General features: G+C 32.8%; 1 protein-coding gene across 1 annotated transcript; it reads left to right on the forward strand.

The window, feature by feature from the left end:
• Nucleotides 1-527: 527 nt before the first annotated feature.
• Nucleotides 528-15,231, forward strand: LOC137396773 (tropomyosin-like). Its single transcript, XM_068083084.1, has 4 exons — nt 528-645; nt 7,678-7,795; nt 11,538-11,654; nt 14,905-15,231. The coding sequence occupies exons 1-4, from the start codon at nt 599-601 to the stop codon at nt 15,022-15,024; spliced, it is 402 nt and encodes a 133-aa protein (XP_067939185.1). The 5' UTR covers nt 528-598; the 3' UTR covers nt 15,025-15,231.
• Nucleotides 15,232-22,531: the final 7,300 nt, after the last annotated feature.

Here is a 22,531-nt window from a genome sequence, read left to right on the forward strand (position 1 = left end):
TATATAAAACTACATTTCCTATAAATTAATTCAATTTAAACAATCTATATATCTTTAAAAAAATCTTTTTTTTTCCAAAGAAAGCGATTTTTCTTGAATCATTTTCAGTTTCACTTCTTAGACTGATAATAGGTAAGACATCCGTAACTAGTCATTCTGCACACTTCCTGATGAATATTTGTAGGAGTTACTAATAACTGACGCCTGCCAGTCTATGCATTAGTTATATATATTGCTCACTGTTTGGGCTAGAAAGGAAATACATTACGCAGTATTCATATCTATGATAATCCATTGTTCGATTAAACGAAGAGTCTCCTCCTATTGAAGGAAATAAAATATGTAACAGTTTTTTCTCTTTCACTCCAAAACTGAAATTAAGTTACTATAATCAACTAGAGTGGTAAAAAATCTTTACTGTTTTGCTTTATTATATCCTAAACAAAAAATTATTTAAGGTGTTACTAGATTCGCTTTGATTTTGTTTTCCGTTAGTGGAACCCACTAATTGCCTCCTAATTACGAAGAACAGGAGAAGGTACGGCGCATTTCAATCAAGTGTCTCTACAGGTAAGCGCTCAAGATCATCTCACATACAATGACTGAAGCTGTGGACTTTGATTCTGTTAGGAGCAAGATCTCCAAGTAAGTGAAAACTGGGTCAATCCATAGAAATACATGATTGCATGACACTGGGACGAGGTCTTACATGTAGATACATGTCTATAAACTTGGGCGACGTTAATTTTGGCAGCAGATTTAAAATATAACTATAACATCGAATGTTTAACATTCTTACAGAACTATCGCAACTTTAGTGATAACTCTATTGGCTTACATGGAAATGCAGATGGTTATTTGACAGTAGAGTTATTAATCCATAGACATCGAAATGAGTTACCTATATGGAGTTTGTTATGAAGTGTACTGAATGACTTGTAGCAAAAATTTTAAATTGGTAAGGAGAGTAGACTGAAATAGATGCAAAGAATAGCGGTCTTAAGCCATAGAGTTATTCAAATGTATGGCCTAAAGCCTGATTCCCATATACACCCCAAGCATCAGGGGTAGGATGGCAGAGCTATCAGCGATGAAATGGTAACCTACCCTCCGAGTGCTGCCGATAGTTGCCTGCCGTCATCGCAAGAGTTCAGCACTGTTCAACCTTTGCAAGGAGCCGCAGAAAAAACCTTCCCGAAATGCACTGTACAGGTGAAAGTGTACAGGACCCATTTTGTGTGATCATCGACGACGCTGCTTTATGCAAACATGAGCCAGCAAGCGTAGCGCCGCAAGTGTTTTGCTGTGACATATCACTGCCAGGGCCTCACAGCCAATATGGAAACCTCGTTTTCTGAGCAAACGTGATATTTAAAATATCCATATACATCACAGTAAATTTTGATTCATCTCTTTGAAGCCGGTAAAATAGAGAAACCTTTAAACACCATCAGCATCTTCAGCATGTGTCAGAATCTTCAGCATGTGTCAGCAAATATAAACTAGCAGCAAACTTTCAGACATCACAATGCAATTAAATTAAATCATTACAGCTTTTTTGTTTGTTTTAAAAACAATGTAATTTCAATCATTTAGTTCCCTATCAAATGAGTTAAAAAGGGATAGAAAGACTACTATGATAATACGCTATGGTTTTAAACTTACCATCTACATGATAATAAAATAATACATAGTAGATAGAGATTAAAATATTTACAAAGCTATCTATAAAAAATGAGGCAAACACAAGCTATATACTTCAAGCGCCAGCCTGTTTGACAAAGCTATTTTTATCTTTGAAGATGGACTTACACAAAATTTTACTAGATTTTATCAGAAAGTATCAGTATTTTTCTATTACTTGTGATTGTCTTTGACTTTTGAGGTAATCTGGCTGCCAGAAAACTAAAATCAACAAAACTTGATCACTGCTAAAACGTTAATAAGAACTAATTGCTAAAGTGACGTCACTAGTTCCTGTCATTGCTAAAGTGAATATCAGCTATTGCATTCAAGTTGCAGCATCATGTGTCTCTATTCTCTCAGTCTCTTTGCAACTATAGACTAATCACACTTTTGCTTGATCTGAGCGTTTTAACCGCAATTAAGTTCTGTTGATTTTTATCTTGAGAATCTTGGTCAGTTCAGATCACCTGCAGTCCGATCACCTAAAACCTAAAGTAATCACAAATAATAAAAAATATCAATACTTTCTAATAAAATCAACTGAAATTTTGTGTAAGTCCATCTCTAATAATTTTCCTTCATCTTGCCACTCTCTGGGTTCTTTCAAGGTACCTTAAATGCTCTAATTCTAATAATATAGTTTTTACCAGTTTTGGGGATATACAGTAGTTTCTGCCTCGATACCCGAAAAGGTATACAAAGAGCTAATTGTGCCACTCCATTGACAGCAAATAAATTCTATGACGACGTGTCATCAAAAGACATAGTCTGAGATCTGCATAAATATTTCAGTATTTTAGGTTACGATAATCGAACTCTTTCCTCACAACAAGTGTATTTGGTGTGTGTTAAATTTCTTTACGGATTTATACATGATAACTCCAAGCTTATTGAAGCAAATAAACGTTTATTGCACAACCCATTTCACACTAAACAAGTCAACTTTTTTTCACATAAAACTTTCTAACAAAATTTTACAGTACCCTAAATCTACCATCACCTTGTTTAAAAAGTCAGTAGGTTATAGACTTACCTACTGACTTACCTGGTTTTACCTACTAAAAAACATGTATACATAATATGTTATATGTTACGTATACACGTTTATCTTTATATTATATACAAATATAACTGTTTTATATTTATATACAATATAGAAATCAGTTAAAGTTAGCTAGTTTATATATTATATTAAATAATTATAACATATATATATGACTTTATACATGTATACAAATAACTCGCTTTTTTATCAAGTAAAAAAGCTAGTTTGTTACTCAATTGTGGGCATCAACAAACCTGGAATCAAATGACAAATGTTGACATTTATCAATCATCCCTATATTGAGCATAACTTTTATGGCTGTACCATATTAGTTCATACAAACCAATTCTGACTACTTTTCATTTTAATAAAATTGGTAATCTTTCCTAGTATTTTATTAACACTATGGTTGAGTTAATTTATTATTACAGTTTTGGCGTTGTCTGTTATCATCTTATCTCTCTAGTCACTTTTATTTTTCTATACCTTCTCCAAAAATACTAAAATAAATATCCTTTACTTAAAAAATCAATTCAAATCAAGCGTATCAAAGACTTGTAGGGAAATTTTATTTGCTGTTACAAACAATTAATCTTGTCATATCATATTATACTACATTATATATCACTGTACTAATTTATATTAAATGTACTAACAAATCTGTATTACCACAGATTTTTGTTTTCATTTGTTATATTATTATAATGTATATAATAATATAACATATGAAACATATAATATTGTACATTATATAGCATATAATATTATATGTTATATAATATATTAAATATTATATTATACATAATATTTAATGAGTGCCTTGACAGTCTGGTGCACCATAAGAGATCATCATGTTTAATACATTTATTCAGGATGTAGCTAAGGAGTAAAGTAGTGCAGACGGTAGCATGCCTGGTGACTAAGCTGGGTCTTTGAGTTTGAATCCCGCATATGCAATCTTTTTTCCCAACTAATAATCATAGCTTCTACAAGACGAAAAACGGATATGGTTCTTTTTCTAGTAAAGATTTTATGATATTATATAATTCCTCTTGATTTTTTCTTTGTAAAATTTAAATTGTATAGTTGTTCAATATGTTCTGTCATTTTGGTAAAAATTTCTGTCAAAGATTTTTACCAGATGAGATTTATTTTAGTATATATTTATTTATTATTTAGATTTATTTTAGTATGAATATATGTAAAGAATATAAAGAATATATAAAGTATATCTCAAGAACTAGTAAAATAGATTTTACTAAAATATATTCACGCTATAATTTATTTCTTGCTTGGACTAATCGTCAGGCTCTAGAAAGAGATCAAAGTAACTTAACCTCAGAAGATTGTAACTGCAGGACTTCAGATATTCTAATTATTTTCTAGTTTACCCTAAGCTTAGATTTGATTGGACAACTTATTATTAACTAAATGCAATAATAATATTAACTTTTGTAAGTAGTTGATTCAAAATCATAGTATACCTTAAAACCTTTATTTGTGTGCCACGGCTCTACTTTTCAACATTTCCTTCTGCTGGCATTCTATTAGAGGTAGCACTCAAATAGAGATTTTACAGTAATAAGGCGACAATATTAAAAGTATTAATTTTTTAAGTTGGGTTGTGACCATGTGTGGCCCATCCTTGCAAACATTGGTTGATTAGATTTATATAAGCACGCTTTGGGAGCTTCCAATTGGTGGTCCCGTGGCCACCTCATGAGAAACGCCTGCTCAAGGCTGTCAGATTAGCTGTAAGGGACACCTGTTGAAGGCTGTCAGATCAGCTTCAAAGGACACCTACAAAAGGCTATCAGATTCCATCAAGGGACACTTGCTCAAGGCTGTCAGATTAGCTGTTAGAGACACTTGCTCAAGGCTGTCAGATTAGTCTGACAGTCATTTGCAAGTGGCTGTCAAACATACGCAAAACTCCTTTGCTAGGCTATTAAATAGAGCATGATTTTTTGGTTTATCTCATGTTTATTATTGCTTCCCTCTGCTGTCATTCATTACTGTGGCCAGACATCAACATTACTTATGTTTAGAGAGTTTATGTTAATTTCATGGGCTCATCTGTTAGCTTTGTTACACGAACCACTCAAGGGCGCCATCCAATACTAGATCTAGGAGAGTCACTGAATTAGTAAAGCCCTACACAAGGCGGACAAGTGACGCACAAGTTATGTGAGGGAAGGCTATTATAGCATTAACTAGACTTGCAGATAACCCATAAATACCAGCTATTACTAGCGCCTGACGTAATATCATGCATGCACAATGAGAACCTTGATGCATCTCCTTCCTGTCTTTGTGCAATAAGCTAATGAATAGAAAAAGATTTCACAGCATTCCTAAAGAAACCATGCGCCTACGATCAGAGTTGGTTAGTAATAACTAAAAAAAGCTTACTAGTAAACCAGACTAACATAATATGTTAGTCTGGTCTATATTAATTATTATGTTAATATAATACTATATATAATACAATATTAATATATTATTGTATTATGTGAATAATTACAAATAATATCACATAATATTAACATAATATTATATATTTTATATAATATACATAATATAATATATATATTATATATATAATATATATAAGTATATATAATATTATATATAATTATATATAATATAATATTAATTTAATATTATATAATAATATAATATTAATATAATATTATATATAAGTATATATAATATAATTATATAATATAAAATATTAATAATATTATATTAACGACTATATTATGGTCATTAATCATCAGAGTGAGTTAGTTCTAGACAACTCTGTAGCAGGTAACAAATTCATCATCTGGTTTGTTTTACTTTTGTGAAAAATGTTTAAAAATAATGTAAAAAAGTTTAGCTTTATTTTGGGTAGCTTACACAATAAAAGATGAAACTCGTTTTGACTCTACTTGTGACATCAAGCTAAAAAAGAACAACAATAATTGAGGTTTGAACTTGGGCACTTACATGTGCATTCGACTAGCGAAAGTTTTGTTTAAGCATTACAGAAAGTCATTGTTATAAAACTTTGTTAAGATATAATCTGTTTTAGCATGCGGTTTTTGTGGTGGGTATTTTCCTTAATTCACAATAGCAAACTTCTGTTTTAAAAATGTACCTTACCTACCTCGAGCTCTAATTGATGAATTTATCATAAAATAAGCTGGTCAATGGGAAGCTAATTCTAGCAAACCCATTTTATACATTTATTACTAGGGAGCTGAAACGACAGAAAAAAAAACTTTGCTATAATGAGAGCCGTGTGAGTTTCTCCGTCGGTTCAAAGCCACGATTAGATGTTGAGAAAAAGATTGCATCACACAGGTTTAAAACCTGTAGCATCCAACTTTGTCATCAGGCACACTATCTCCCTGTGCTAATCATGCACCTCTATGGCTTTTGTGAATAATTGTGCATACATCTTGTAGTTGCATTTTATTGGGTAAAGGATAATCATCACTAAATATGATGCTACATAACCTTTTTTGTTTAATGTAAACATGAAAGTACTGTACAAAATCAATTTATACAGTTTTCAGCAACAGCACTTATAGATTAACTTTCACAAAAATATTAGTTGGTTTCATCAGAAATTATCAGTATTTTTCTATCATTTGCGATTTTTTTTATTTTTGAGATGGTCTGACTGCCAGGATGTTTTAAAATTAAAATTGATAAAACTTGATTGTGCTTAAAATGGTCAGATCAAATTAAAGTGTGATATTATGTCTATAGTTGCAAAGAGATCGACTAAATAGATATGCGTAATGCTAAAACTAGAATGAAATAGTCAATATTACTAGCAGCGATAGGACTTAGTGACTCCATTTTGCCCGTATTTTTTTTGAGCACTTTAATCTCAATCAAATTTTTTTATTTCAATCTTGAAATATCCTGGCTGTCAGACTAACTCTAACACAAAAAACAATTGCAAATGATAGAAAAATACCGTTAATTTTTTATAAAATCTACAAAAATTTTGTGCAAGCTCATCTTTAAGGCTCTGTCATTGATCAGCCGCTTTCCACGTGCATAAGAGCTATATTTATGAGATGTGGGAATTGTGTTTGCATTCCAATTATGTAAATGTTGAAATTATAGAAACATTTGGGTAATTACAGTAATAATTATAGACGAATTATGGTTATGGTTATTATGTTATGGAATATTATGGTGGTTATTGTGACAATTGTCAAAAAATAATGGTAGTTATTAAAGCAATTGTACAAGAATTACCGTAATTATGAAAAAAATGGTAGAATAATTACAGTAGCTATTACAACAATTATAGACGAATTACGGTAGCTATTGCAACAATTATAGAAGAATTACGGTAGCTATTGCAAAAAATGTAGAAGAATTATTGTAGTTAAGGAAAAATTTGTAGAATAATTACGGTAGCTTTTGCAACAATTATAGAAGAATTACTGTAGATATTGTAACAATTATAAAAGAATTACAGTAGCTATTGCAAAAATTCTAAAAGAGCTACAGTAGCTATTGCAAAAATTGAGAAGAATTAAGGTAGTTATTGCAATAGTTTAGGTAGCCATTGACATGTGTGTACTTCGTCATAGAGTCCATGTCTGCAGTTTCTATGAGCTTGGCTCTATGATGCATCTTTAAAAATTTTGACCCGAGGTTTCCATGTTTAATGCTGGTTGGCTATGAGAACTAACATTGATAGGACAAAAAAATTGCATAAGCCAGTTCATCCATCAATCACCATTAAATCAATACGGTAACTAAACCTTGACGGCTTATTGTTTTTGGCATATTGTAGGAGATAACTCCTAATTCATGTGTACATGTGTAACTCAACACCCACCTATAAAAAATATTCTCATTTAGTAGTAGATTGTGTTCAAACGTAATGAAATCAATGAAAGAGACCGTGACATCTCAGAGTTTTGTTTCTGTAGGCTCAAGAATGATGCAGCCGATGCCAACGACAGAGCTGAGCATCTGGAGCAGTCGCTAAAAGAGAAAACAGACCTGTTAGAGGCAGAAACTACTAGAAGGGAAGAAGTAGAGAGAAAGGTAAAGCTGGCTCTAGATTGAGTGGTCATTAGGAGAGATTGCATGGGAAGTTTTTAAAGTCGTAAATAGGTCAACTACTGCTGCCTAAAAGTACAGCCACGCGTGCCGATTTTTTCATTGGTTCTGACAGCAATCACGAAATGAACGCAAAACACAAAACTGCTTGGCCAAAATCCTCAGAATTGTCATAGCTGTGCATGCACACCAAAATCATTGACGAAAAGCTTTTAATTGACTAAACAAATTATTTGCGAGCAGGATTGTAGCTAGCCTGTCTTGACAAACTGTTGTTTTTTGCGGAGTTGTCCCCCGTCGAGCAGGCTAGCAACACGACAGATTGTCACAAGACGTACGGCACCTGATGCAGCAGCTGCACTTATAGGGAGTTATTCTATTTTGTCTATGCGGCTTGGTTGCGATTATATGTCGGTCGCTCCATTGGTAATCATAACGGATTTTGCACAGAAAATTTATGTAGAAAATAATAAGATTACAACGTTTAACCAAAGACCAGTGTCTGTGGTAAACTTTAGTAGAATTTACGAATAAAATAAATTGAAAATAAAATCAATAAGAACAAATAAAACTGACTGATACAAAAATAGAAATAAAACTGACTCAGCGCACAAATAACGACATGTTTAGTCGCTGCTGTTGCCTAAGTTCTCAAGTTCTACTAAAGTTTACCGCAGAGACTAGTCGCTGGTTAAACGTACTTATTTTAATTTTTCTACATAAATTTTTTGCGGTAAATCCATTTTGATTACCAATGGAGCGTCCGACATAACATCGCAACCAAGCCGCATAGACGGAAGAGAACAACTCCCTATAAGTGCAGCTGATGCATCAGGTCCAGTACGTCTTGTGACAAGCTGTTGTGTAGCTCGCTTGCTTGACGGGGGACAACTCCACAAAAACAACAGTTTGTCAAGACAGGCTAGATTCTAGCAGCTTTTACGATTTATATGGTCCAAAGCACATAACGCGACACGCAAGAAAAATGCTAAGGCAGTTTTTTATTGTAAATACGATGCAATCAATTTGATTGCACTAAAGATGGCAACTTTGCTGCTAAAAGCTTGTTATTATTAAAAAATAATACAATTCGTAGCCATAGTGTCCAAACGATATAAAAATTGGCTATAGCACAATTTAGGCAGTTGCATTGTGTATACTATGTTAAACTGCATTGGTACTTTTATTGTGTGTCGTGATACGTGTCTTGGACTATACCAATGCTACGATCGTGCTCGCTAGTAATTTGTTTAGCCAATTAAAAGCGTTTCGTCGACTTTTTCGATGTTCCTGCACAGCGCTGACAATTTTGTGAATTTTGGCCAAATAATTCTGTTTTGTTCATTCATTTTGTGATTTTGGTCAGAACCAACGAAAAAATCGGCAGATGTGGGCGTACCTTAAAGGTTGACTTGCAACAAAATTCAAATTACCGTTATTTGATATGAAAAGATTCACCATGTCTTACTCTGTTGTGTTGTAGGTGCAAAATATGTGGAAAGATGATTACAAGCTCTTAAAAGCTCAAAAACAAACAGAAAATCGCAGCCACACGAGACCACCGTAGTTTGGATTCCCTTTCCAAAATGGCTCAAATGTGATGTAGTTGTGAGAGATGGTTTCTGTTTACACTTTCTTGCAACCTTATTCGTCGAAATATTTGTGCAAATATACTTCACGCATTCAATAAAATCATGTCTATTGTTCTTACGCGTCTGTTTTATCGTCATTGTAATGGTGTGACTTTTACCACTGATATCTTATAACTTACCGTAAAAAATCGTTAAACTTTTTAACTTTAGCTCGAAGGAGGACATATCATTGTCTGATAATCATGATGAGCTTGTTGGTCACCTGTGATAATCGAAAAGCGCTGCAAAAATTATTTGCGAAGTGTTGGGTCACATGATCAGATTACAACTTGACGATTGAATAATGCCGAAAAAAAACTGTAAAGTAGCGAGCATCTATATTTGATATGGGGTCTACAGTAAAACCCGAAGTGTTTGTCATAAACTAGTACTACGATAAGTTTTATATTGAGCTCTTTATTGGTCTTTCAATTCACGTGAGAACATACGTGACAAGACGATAACCAAATTTCGTGGTTACGCCATCGAAATAAAGATATCCCAATCTACAGCGGCTTTGCGTTTTTGAGCTTTTAAGAGCTTGTAATCACATTTCCACATATTTGGCACTTGCAACAAAACAGAGTAAGACATGGTGAATCTTTTGATACCAAATAACTGTAATGTGAATTTTGTTGCAAGTCAACCTTTAAGTTTAGAAGCTAAGATCGAGTGATGGTTAAGTTTGATTGGTTAGTTTGTTTAATCACTACTGATCTTGGTGTATGATTGGTCAACTTATTATTAGCTTTTACAATTTTCATTGGAGCTTTTACAGAGCCAATTTAGTTGCGTTGTTTACGGACTGAATTTATAAAGTTACATATTTGCTAAGATGAAAATGATATATACCTAATATAGCGATATACCAATACATTAATATACTGACATATTAATATGTTATATATATACATATTAATATAATTATATTAGTATATACAATAATATACTTAATATACCAATATAATGATATACCTTTAGATCGGTATATTGCTATATTGATATATCGATATAGAAACTAGTGACATCATTTTGTCCTTATTTTTCTTCTAGAGCATTTTAACAAAAATTGATATATCGGTATAGCGATTACTACATCGGTATATAAACACACTGATGTAGTATATACATCAGTGTGTTGATATACACTGATGTATATCAATACACTTTGTGTACATCGGTATATAAGTTCACTGATGTACCGATATACTGATATAGTGATATGCTGATATACTAATATACTACTGTAAATTTCGGCAGGTAAGTGGAAAATCGGACATCAAATTTCAAATTTGAAAATCTATCCTAAACCTACACGGCGGTCACGTTTTTTATGAACGAATTCTAGTACAATTTAAATCAAAAAGCCATTGCAAATCAAAATTACATGATATGACATTCAGAGATTTATTTATAAAATAGTAAAATACTAGTAATCATACTTAACATGAAATGGACCAACCACAAAGTTCCAATCCTCACCGTTCAAATTATCACCGCTAGGATGCTCTTTCGGAATAACGCTTGTTTTCTAATTTAATGGCTTTTTATAGTATCTGCCTACAAGCCCACACTTCGGTAAACCATTTGACCATCCGCTATCGTTCATTCATTCTTTTTCTTGAACATGAATCATGATTCCTAACAGAAATCTGTTTTGCATTATGGCTTTTCTGGTAAAAACGTACATATTATTAAAGTTACCATTTTGTTCTATTGGCAAGACAGGCCAATACGATAGTAAAGTACTGTTTTTCGTGCTTCATGGTTGTCAGTAGAACTGTCGTATCCTGTTCTTTTATTAACTGTTGTACGTATTTCCGACGGCACAAAAAACATAGGTGCCTTTACTGATGGCGTTTTTTAATACCATTTCTTCAGCTACGCATCGCCCACTTTTGATACTGACTGAACTGTTAGCGATCAAACGATTTGAGCCAGAGAAGAGGGTCGAATTATATGACAGGTACATGTTAAAACCACGGTTTTTAGAGCACTAGACTGCCAGGTGTGTGTCTAAAACGTCACTTGTACATATAATTGCAAGTTGTTCTCACCTTGGGAGGATGACTCTAATTTTGGTTTGTGTTCCACAGCTTCAAACTGTGGAAGGAGATGCCTTTTCAACGCAAGAAATTCTTGAAGAAAATATCAAAGAGCTCAAAAACAAGCTTGAAACAGAGGAGAACAAATCTAGTGAACTGGAACGAGAGGTACCTACTGAACCCAACACTTATTAATTACAAATATAATATAACTCCATGTTTGTTGCTTGAAGCTTATAAAGTGTGATTACTATATCGGTTCCGAGACCACGACAATAATCTCGCACGGCAAAACACTTGCGGCGCTTGGTTTGGTGGCTTATGTTCACATAAATCGGTGTTGCTAATAATTGCATAAAAATGGTAGCTTATGAAACCATTTTCAAAATGCTGATCTTCACCTGTACAGAGAATTTTGGGAAGGTTTTGCCTGCGACTTCTTGCGAAAGTTGATCAGCGCTGACCTCTTGCGTTGACCGCCGACAACAACTGGCCATACTCGGCGCGTAGTTCTCAGTTCACCACCGATAGCTCTGTGATCCTGCCGCAGGTGCTTGCAGCGTATATGGGAACCAGGCTTAAGAAAAGGCAGATGCTGTGAGCTATGGTATATCATTCACTACAAAGTGGGGAGAAAATATAAAATCTTTTTAGAGATTTTTAGAGACAATTTTTTTCAACAGTATTATGAAATTGTTAGGAAATTTGTCAAAGAACAACTAATTAAACTTTTGAAATGCAATTTAAAACGCATCAATTACATCAATACTTTTATCATATATTTCAATACATCAGAGTCTTGGCTTTCGAATGAGCCTATATTCAATACACAAAAAATAATAGAACCATGAAAAACAGGGTGTCAAAAGTACGTTCTGCAATAAAAAAACACTTGGTTGTGGTTCCCACAATGTGATGTCATAATTATCATTTAGGCTTACATGTAGGTCGTCGATCCCTTTCGCTGCCATTGAGGCTGCGCTTTTCTGTGACAATCGGTGCTCTTAAACTCAGTGAGCGCTAATAATAAACTAGGATTCGAGATAATCAACAATGCCCGGAATCATGCTAACGCCTGACCAATACAAACACATATTCTGAGTCAATAAATTTTGGGTGTTTGCTAGAGTTTGCTTTTTTCATCCTGTCGTTCATTTTAAACATTTATAGTAATTATTATCAGATTATTTTATATTTATGATTCTAAATGCTTTTTAAATATGGTTATGCTTCAATAAATATACTGTAGTTGATAAAGGTAATGAAATCACATCGATTAACTTGTGACCTGCAGTGGCGTGGCGTGGCCCTAGGACTATATGTAAACTGCAATTTCGCGAGATCGCGCAATGCTTGAAATTAATTATCCTCAGTCGTACCCCTCAACATCACAAAAAAAAGAGAGCTAGTGCATAATATCATCAGGAGAATATAGTGTGGTGCTTGGAATCTGAGCTATTTATCATAGAAATAATCTGTACATGGAGAGCTAATGACACTGATTCCTTTGTCATCTTCATTGGTTCTCTGGAGTTGTCCTACTTTTACCTGCCACTAGCGTCATTATCATCATTATCGTAGTTGATAAATAAGCGGTAAGAGCACACAACACCGAATATGAAAATTGCGACGTCTTACGTATTTTGGGAGCCTATACCATTGAAGATTTCTCCGGTAGAGCTCTGGGGAAATCCTATAAACACCAACGAATATCTGCCTCACCATGTCAAACAATGGCTCATTTGAAAGCCAAGATATTGAAGAACCTGAATAAGCTAAAACAGTACTTATGTAATTGATGTGCTTTAAACTCGACTTAAATGTGTTAGATCTGTTTTATTTCTAGTTTTCATAGCTAAAGATTTTACACCCAGATAAGCTGAAGTCTGTTAATGTAAACTAAAGTTTTAAGGGGATTCACAAAGACACTGTTCTACTTGACTAGGTGTAGGTTTTGAAAATTAGGACAAAAAACGTGATATCACTTAAAAAAATTACCTTAAGATAATTTGAGTTAAGGTTGTTTATATGACTGATAAAGGTCCGCTAGATGCTGGCATCAAAAAGCATGTTGAGAACTATTGAAATGATTTTGTAGCAAGTAAGTATATTAACACAAACAGTCCATTATAGCCTTAGCTGTCACTTTTAACAATTGGAGTAGATATGGCTCCATCTATTAATCAAGTGAATTTATTAAAAAATACATTCTGGCAATTCCATACTGTATTATTATATTGTTTTATTAAATTATATGTATTAATATTATATTAATATAATATTATATTAATACTTACAATATATGAAACCATATATTAATACAGTATGGAATTGCCAAAATGTGTTTTAATTAAAGTTAATGTTAATTTAATGTGTTAATTAAAGTTACTTAATTAATAGATGGAGCCATATCTACTCTACAGTATAATACATAATATTAAATATTATACTTTATTATTATATTTTTATATTAATATCATACTATTACAATATATAATATTTTAATAATATTATATATCATTAATTATATAATATTAATGTTATATCATTAATAACAATATATATTATTATTAGTTATATAATATTATATTACTGTACATAATATATTATATATATTAATACAATATATTATGTTATATCATATAAATGTTTGATGACGAGACCATCAAAGGCAGTTTATTTCAATCACAGGTTTAGTTTTGTGTGGTGAGGGAGCTGGGGCAAAATAATGTTATGCAGACAACTAGGAGTTCAAGCCCTAATGAGTGCTTTTCTTTTTTCCTTTTACTAACAAAATAACTTAGATATTTCTCTGATTGTCAAAGCTCTCTTGTCTCAAATAAATATGAAACTATAAACACAGCTTTTGTTTGCAAACAGTAGCATGAAGTTGTCTTATCATGAGCGACTGATTACCATTGCTGACATGGCCTTAAGCAATAGACATTTCCTGTACTTGTGCATACCCTTTGACACAGTAGATTTTCTGGCTGCACCTTATTACATCTCTATCAATTCTAAATGCACTAAAAGTGCTTATCAAATCAAAAATTTATCAGTTAGATTATAATCTATATATATATATATTATTATTTATTATAACATATAAAATATGTTATATATTAAATTATGTTTATAATATATATTATAAACATAATTTATTACATTATTATCTATAATATATACATATTATATATTATAGAGTATATACAATATATTATACAATATATATAAACATATATATGTATATATATGAACATATATATATACTAAACATATATGTGCATATATATAAGCATGTATATGAATATATATTATATACCAAGATATAATCCACCTTCGGTAACTGTTGCCTCAAGATTCAATTTTGTTATATCTTTGCTACCCAGTGAAATGACATTGATGTTTTTTTAAACAGGTTGGTAAAATGAGGATGGAAAATGAACAGCTAGAAAAGTCATTGACAGACATGGAACAAAAACACAAAGACATGGTAGACTCTCTCGGAGCAGCAATGGCTGACTTGAACAATGTCTAGCTGAAATTTGATTGGATGTCGAACTTTGTCACTAGATGACATAATGAGCTTATGCTATCATTTCACATTAGTTTTTATCATTACAAAATATTTTTAATAAAATTGATGACTCATTTTAATATGTTTACAAAACCGAAGATTGTTATTGGTTTTTGTATTAGCTTCAGAACTTTAGCTAAGAATATGATGCCATTTGCTTACAAGGGATTGTTTTGCCTCATGATATAAGCTACGAACATTCTAAATATGTAACTCTCAGCAAGTGAGACCAGCCAATCAAAAGTTGTTATTGTACTGTTTGAATGATAAAATTTATTTATTTTCAGTTGCATAACTATAATCTAGTAAAGGTGCTCAGGTGTTAAATATGACCAGAATAAAAAAAACCGAAATGTAATAATTACTGCTTGATGAAAGTTGTTACACTCTGCATTATCATGAGCTGATTTTATCTAAATAAAGTTTTTCAAACACCTGGTAGTCTTTAATAATAATTGCTATTATAATAATAATTATTGTTATAATAATTGGTGGTCTTTAATAATAATTATTAAAGACCACCAATTATTAAACTATTATTAACAATAATAATTATTATTTAACAACAATTATTATGATTGCTAATTATTATAATAATAATTATTATTGCTAATTATTGTTATAATAATAATTAGTAATCATAATATTAATTATTATAATAATAATTATAATAATAATTATTAAAGACCCCCAAATATTAAATTATTATTAAAAAAAATAATTATTATTAAAAATAATAATTAATAATAACTATTATAATAATAATTAGCAATAATGATAATTATTATTATAAGTATTACTATTATAATAATAATTATTATTATAATAGTTAGCAATATAATAATAATAATAATTATTATTATTATTGCTAGCTGTAAGCTCAGTGATGCCAATGCTATTTTCATTTTTAATCGTATTATTTGATAATAATTATTATAATAATTAGCAATAACAATTATTATCATTGCTAATTATTGTTATAATAATAATTAGGAATAATAATATTAATTATTATAATAATTATTACCGCTATAATAATAATAATTATTATTATAATCATTGTTATTCTTAATATAATTATTATTATTTTTATTATAATTAGCAATAATAATAATTATTATTATTATTGCTAGCTGTAAGCTCAGCGATGCCAATGATTTTTTCATTCTCAATCGTATAGCTCGCTGGTGGGTGTTTAAAAGGTTGGTTCTCAAGAACGAATGAAGTTTTGAGACCAAATATCTGTAGCGACTCAGCAGGAGGCACGGCGCATATCAGTGTGTTGGTTCTCAAGAAGGAATGAAGTTTTGAGACCAAATATCTGTAGCGACTCAGCAGGAGGCACGGCGCATATCAGTGTGTTGGTTCTCAAGAAGGAATGAAGTTTTGAGACCAAGTATCTGTAGCGACTCAGCAGGAGGCACGGCGCATATCAGTGTGTTGGTTCTCAAGAATGAATGAAGTTTTGAGACCAAGTATCTGTAGTGACTCAGTAGAAGGCATGGCGCATATCAGTGTGTTGGTTCTCAAGAACGAATGAAGTTTTGAGACCAAATATCTGTAGCGACTCAGCAGGAGGCACGGCGCATATCAGTGTGTTGGTTCTCAAGAACGAATGAAGTTTTGAGACCAAATATCTGTAGTGACTCAGCAGAAGGTACGGGGCATATCAGTGTGTTGGTTCTCAAGAATGAATGAAGTTTTGAGACCAAGTATCTGTAGTGACTCAGCAGAAGGCACGGCGCATATCAGTGTGTTGGTTCTCAAGAATGAATGAAGTTTTGAGACCAAATATCTGTAGTGACTCAGCAGAAGGCACGGCGCATATCAGTGTGTTGGTTCTCAAGAATGAATGAAGTTTTGAGACCAAGTATTTGTAGTGACTCAGCAGAAGGCACGGCGCATATCAGTGTGTTGGTTCTCAAGGACAAATGAAGTTTTGAGACCAAGTATCTGTAGTGACTCAGCAGAAGGTACGGCGCATATCAGTGCGAAGATTGGATGAAATCGGTAAAATAATGTAGAAACATAGCCTTGACATGGACTAACAGACAAAAACACCTAATGACAAAGTGAGACTTACTAATTTATAATAACAATATAAGATGTATATAATAATACAGTATATTAATATTTGTGTTATATATATTATATATTTAATATACTGTAATTCCTACATTGCAGTCTGACTACCATCAGGGTTGTGATTAACTCTTCTTGTGGTGAATAGCCCACAGGATGGTGTTTAATAGATTGGTTCTCAGGAAACAGATGAAGTTTTGAGACCAAATATTTTTAGTGACCTGGTAGAAGGCACCAGACATATTCGTGCAAAGTTTGTGTGAAGTCAGCCAATAAATATGGAAACACATGGTGTTAACACACACTAGCAGACAGACACTATGAAAAGTGAGATTGCCTAATACAGATTTACATATTCTTAAAAGGAAAGCATTTAAACTAGAGACCACTATTCATTTTTGTAATTACGGCTTCAATTTAATTACACCGAGTAGTAGGTATAATTTTTAAATAAAACCAGCATGGTATAATCACATAATTTCATTTTGCATTCTTTCATCATAACATCTTTAGTAAACAGTTGTTTATTCAAGGTATCCAGGCAAGACCAGGAGCTAGAAACACAGCTATCAGAACACTGAAATTAGAATGGGTGGTATCTGAACATAATACACAGCAAGCTTCATCATGCATTTTAGAGTAACTTTTGGAAATGCTTCAATATGATTCGCTATAGAGGAAGGCGGGGTACAGTGTGCCAAGGGTACAGTGTACCAAGCCAGTAAACACTGGTGAGACTCCGAGGGTTAGAAATCGAACTACATTCAGAGCGGATTTATCTGCTTATACTGTAAGATAAACTATTCTCAATAATACTGCTGATAGAGACATTGTGAGCGACACACTTTTTACTACATTATTTCATGATAATGCTCATATGACTTGCTTCCACATTTTATGTTATAAACTATGTATATTTAGTTTACCATGTTCTAGGTCTTAGTCATGAGTCAAATTTAGTTAGCCCATTGTCACACTTTATGTTTTAACACAGTTAAAGATATCAAATATATATTATGTGCAATCAAATCACATATTTATTGCTATGGCTCACTTTGCCCCAGTAGTGGGGCAAAGTGATCCAGGTGTAACCTGTTGCAAAAACAAAAAATTCTCGCATTGATCCAAAGTGGAGCATTGCAAATCAAATACAATAATAACAACATGTTGAACTTTCTATAGACCAAGTTTCAGCTCAATTCAAGCAGTCACCTATATTTTATTTGAGAAACAAAAAAATTGGCTCACTGTGCCCCGTCTTCCCCTAAGGTATTAGTAAAAGTAATTCTCATACAATCAAAAACAAAGTATTTTGTAACGCTTCACCTAATATCCGTTCACTCAACAGAAAAAAATACTATAAATGTTGTAGATCAAACCATTGACTAACTCTGTTGCCTTTTTACGATTCTTTTATGGCACAATTTAAATAAAATGTTTGTTAGAAATGAAATTATTGCTAATAAACTAATAAAACAAAAAAGTAAGATAAAGCACTTTTCACTCTTTCAATAAAACTTCAAACAAAGAATCAGCTTCTGTTCGGTAGTTGCTGCTCTGGCATATAATCAGTACGGTAAGGGTTCAAATCGTATAAAGACAAGCAGTGGTGTTAGGAAAAGCATTCAGCTACCATAGCTATTGCGCCAAATCTAATGAACAGATTGTCGAAATATATTTAGTTCCAGGTTGGACCTGATTTAGATTACAGTGCCACACATGTGGCAGAGAGGAAATAAATCTTGATACAAAATGTTTCTTTTTAAATTCATAAAAATGATGAATTCTAAAAATGAAATCTTTACTATAATAAGAGCCATGTTTTTTCGTCTGTCCAAAACTGGGTTAAAAAGGTGGAAAAGAAGACAAGTGACCTCGCGCGGGTATCCAACACAGATATACCATTTTGCAGGCTGCCAACGGCATCACTCAATCCCCTTGCTGATGTGAAGAATAATTGTACGCATATCTATTACACCTGATGGCCACCGCACAGAACTGTCAACATACTAGTAATAATTATAAATATTATTCGTTTTATTAGTGACATCCAATTCTTTGAAACAGGTAAATTATTAACATTTAGCGAACTTATTTCTCAAAGCCACCATTAGATTTGAAGCACTAAAATAATGTTGTTTGGTAAAAATGGAATCATAAATGTTCATCATTGTCAGCACCTGATGGTTTTGATGAGTCTATGAAGTCTCTATGTTATTTGTTCAACAAAATTTATATTATTATTGGCAATCGTCTGCATGCTTTTTGTCATTAAGCACAAAGAATAAAGATTTTCACAATTGTGCACCTATCGCGCAAGGTGGCCGATTAGCTCAGTTGGTTAGAGTGTCAGTCTAATAAGCTGAATGTTATGGGTTTGAGCCCCGTAGTGGTCAATGTTTTAGTCATCTCAACACCTGCATAATTATACAGAACTTTGTGATTGTATGAAAATTGGTAATGTGTGAAAGAAAATAAAAGACTTTGACATCCATATTGCACTTTAGCATTTTTGACAATCTTTAACGCTAATTAAATACCATATTCTATTAACAACAAATCTGTGAGTCCTCTTAAGCAAACCTCGATTAAGATAAATAAAATAACAATTATATATATTAGTTTAATGGCAATTATTTTATTTCAAATAAAAATGTTTTTCAAATTATGCCATGTTCGTACAATGGAGACTATAATCTGTCCAATGAAGGCTGCTCGTTTTGACAAATCAAATATACAAAAACTACTTTTCTTTGGTCACTTCCGAAGGCTTATGAACTGCGGGAGCAAGGTATCAATCATTTAAAATGACAAATAAATAAACAAAATAAAACAAATAATAGATAGAAAAACTTAGGGCTGTTCACACTATTACTATATTGCCGTATGACGTCAATTTCCTTTCGGCGTTCATTGTCGTTTTTTGTAAACCGTAAACCGATCGCATCATCGAAGCAACACGGATACATCGAGAAAGTTTACAGCTGTTTAACTTTCTCTATATTACGCCGAGCGTCGACGACTGCTTGTACAATATGAACCATTTCAGTGATGGTAATTCGCTGTCGCTGATAGCATGACTTATTAATTTTCATTTATGATAGTTGCTGCTGGCCGAGTATTTGATTCAAACATGGAACAACAAAGAGATTGCTTCACAAACAATTAAAATGAAAAATGCCAACACAACACCACCCACGGAGTATTTGTTGATGCAAACGCAAATGGGTTTAGAATAATGTGAATGTTGTCATCATTGACAATCATTGACAATCATTGACATCAACGGCGAGATACGGCGATAGAGTGTAACCCAGCCTTTAGGGCATGTCGATCTGCTTTAACTTCAATTAGAAACAAAATGAATAATAGCGCTAGCTATCATTTAGCTTGCTTATAATCTTTAATCCAATGAATCTATAATCTATAATTTGAAGTTGTAAAAAATGATTGCATCATGCAGGATTTGAACTTCAGCTTCTTATGTGCATCTAACAAGCACACATAGACATATATGCATTCAGAAACTATCTTGTAGTTGGTCTGATGTCCATTAATTACGAGGGAATTAAGTGTCCCTTATATATAAATCTACTATATAAACGGCAATCGTTGTGTGCGTGATTGAGTGTCCGCGGTATAGAGTACCGTACTTTTCCGACTATTAGCCGCTACTTTTATGTAAGGGCGTGTCTATTCTGTGTTTTTTTTCACCGCTAAGGCGCATTGACGGGAATGTCCGGTTAGTACACGCCTCTATTATAATACGTAACCTGCTATTCATCGTAGGGATGGACGATAAATACTGATATGCTAATAGTAGGAGTTGTCTTCTCGACATATTGAGTCACCGATAACTCCCAAATATGAGCAGTATAAATAAATTATATGGCGGTCTTTTTTTTTCGATTCGATCGTTAGTTAGTTAGTAATCTTTTATTTTGCTAATAACAAAATAACAAAAAGCCTCTATTTGCAGGCATATTATTCAATAAAACGGAAACTGTAGAAGAATCCTGAATGCAAGATAGTAGTGAACAATTCATATTTAGTTTGAGATTATTTGTGTAAAAGTTAAAAGAAAAGTTACATGAGAGAATAACTTCAAATAAGTAATGCAGGATAGCTTATACAAAGATAAATTGATTGATATGTACTATATACAAGGGTTCAGGGCTGAAGAATAGATCCTCTATGAGTATTGATTGTGGCAAGATTGTAACAGATTCGATCGTACGAAGCAAACTTAATTAATATGTGTAAGTAGTAAAATTAAATTAGTAGTAGATATTAGTAGTGAATTAAATAAAATTAACTACTCTTTAAATAAATTAATGAGTAGTAAATTACATCTAATTAATATTTACTGCCAACGTGTACCGGGAAGGTCATATGAACATTTGTTTCTTGCAACCACTAGAAAAACGCTGTTCTCTATCTACTATATAAACGGCAATCGTTGTCTGTCTGTTTGATTGAGTGTCCGCCTTATAGAGCGGTCTTTCCTTTTATCGTCGTATGAATTTTGGTCGTACGAAGCGAACTGAATTAATATGTGTAGTAACAGTAAATAAATTATAGAGCGGTCTTTCTTTTTCCATTCGGTCGAACGAAGCCAACCGAACTAATATGAATACTAAATATCGTAACTTCGTAATATGGACTATTAGCTGCTACTTTTCTCTGACGATTTGAGCTAAGCGGCTTATATAAAGGTGTGGCGATTCTGTTGTTTTTCTTTCACCGCTCGGGCGCATTAACCGAAATCCCTGGTTAGCACGCTTTTTAAACAGCAAATTTTCTGCCGTGTTAAAAAGTGCCTTCCTGAGTTCTGCGGCCTATACAAAGGTGTCTATACAGCTATACAAATGTACTATTTATTAAATAAAATAAATTAACGAGTAGTTATTTACATGCAATTAATATTTACTGCCAACGTGTACCGAGAAGGTCACGTAAACGTTTGTTTCTTGGAGCCACTGGAAAAACGCATTTCTCACCTACTAAATTTCCACATCAAAAAGGTAAGTGTTTCTTATACGATGTTGTATTGTATATGAATTGCCACATCTCCACTACTTAATAACGTTGGATTTGCCGCTGTTCGTGATAGTGGGTCATGTTCATTTCCTTCAGCAGCCGAGTTACTAATTTTTTTCCAGCTACGAGTAGGCCTACTGTAACTTACTATTACAGAACTTTCACGAGTACTCCGGGGGTTGCGATACGCTATTGTGAAAAGAAAGAGAGCAGCTGCTATCGACTTACTGTCACCCTGCATCAGCCATGACCAGCTATACGTCGCCTGCTCAAAAGTAGGCACACGCCGAAAACTGTTTCTTCATACGCCTGACAGAAAAACCAAAAATGTTGTCTATCCGCAAGT

This window comes from Watersipora subatra, chromosome 5, assembly GCF_963576615.1.
Source record: "Watersipora subatra chromosome 5, tzWatSuba1.1, whole genome shotgun sequence".
In the NCBI taxonomy this organism is placed as follows: domain Eukaryota; kingdom Metazoa; phylum Bryozoa; class Gymnolaemata; order Cheilostomatida; family Watersiporidae; genus Watersipora; species Watersipora subatra.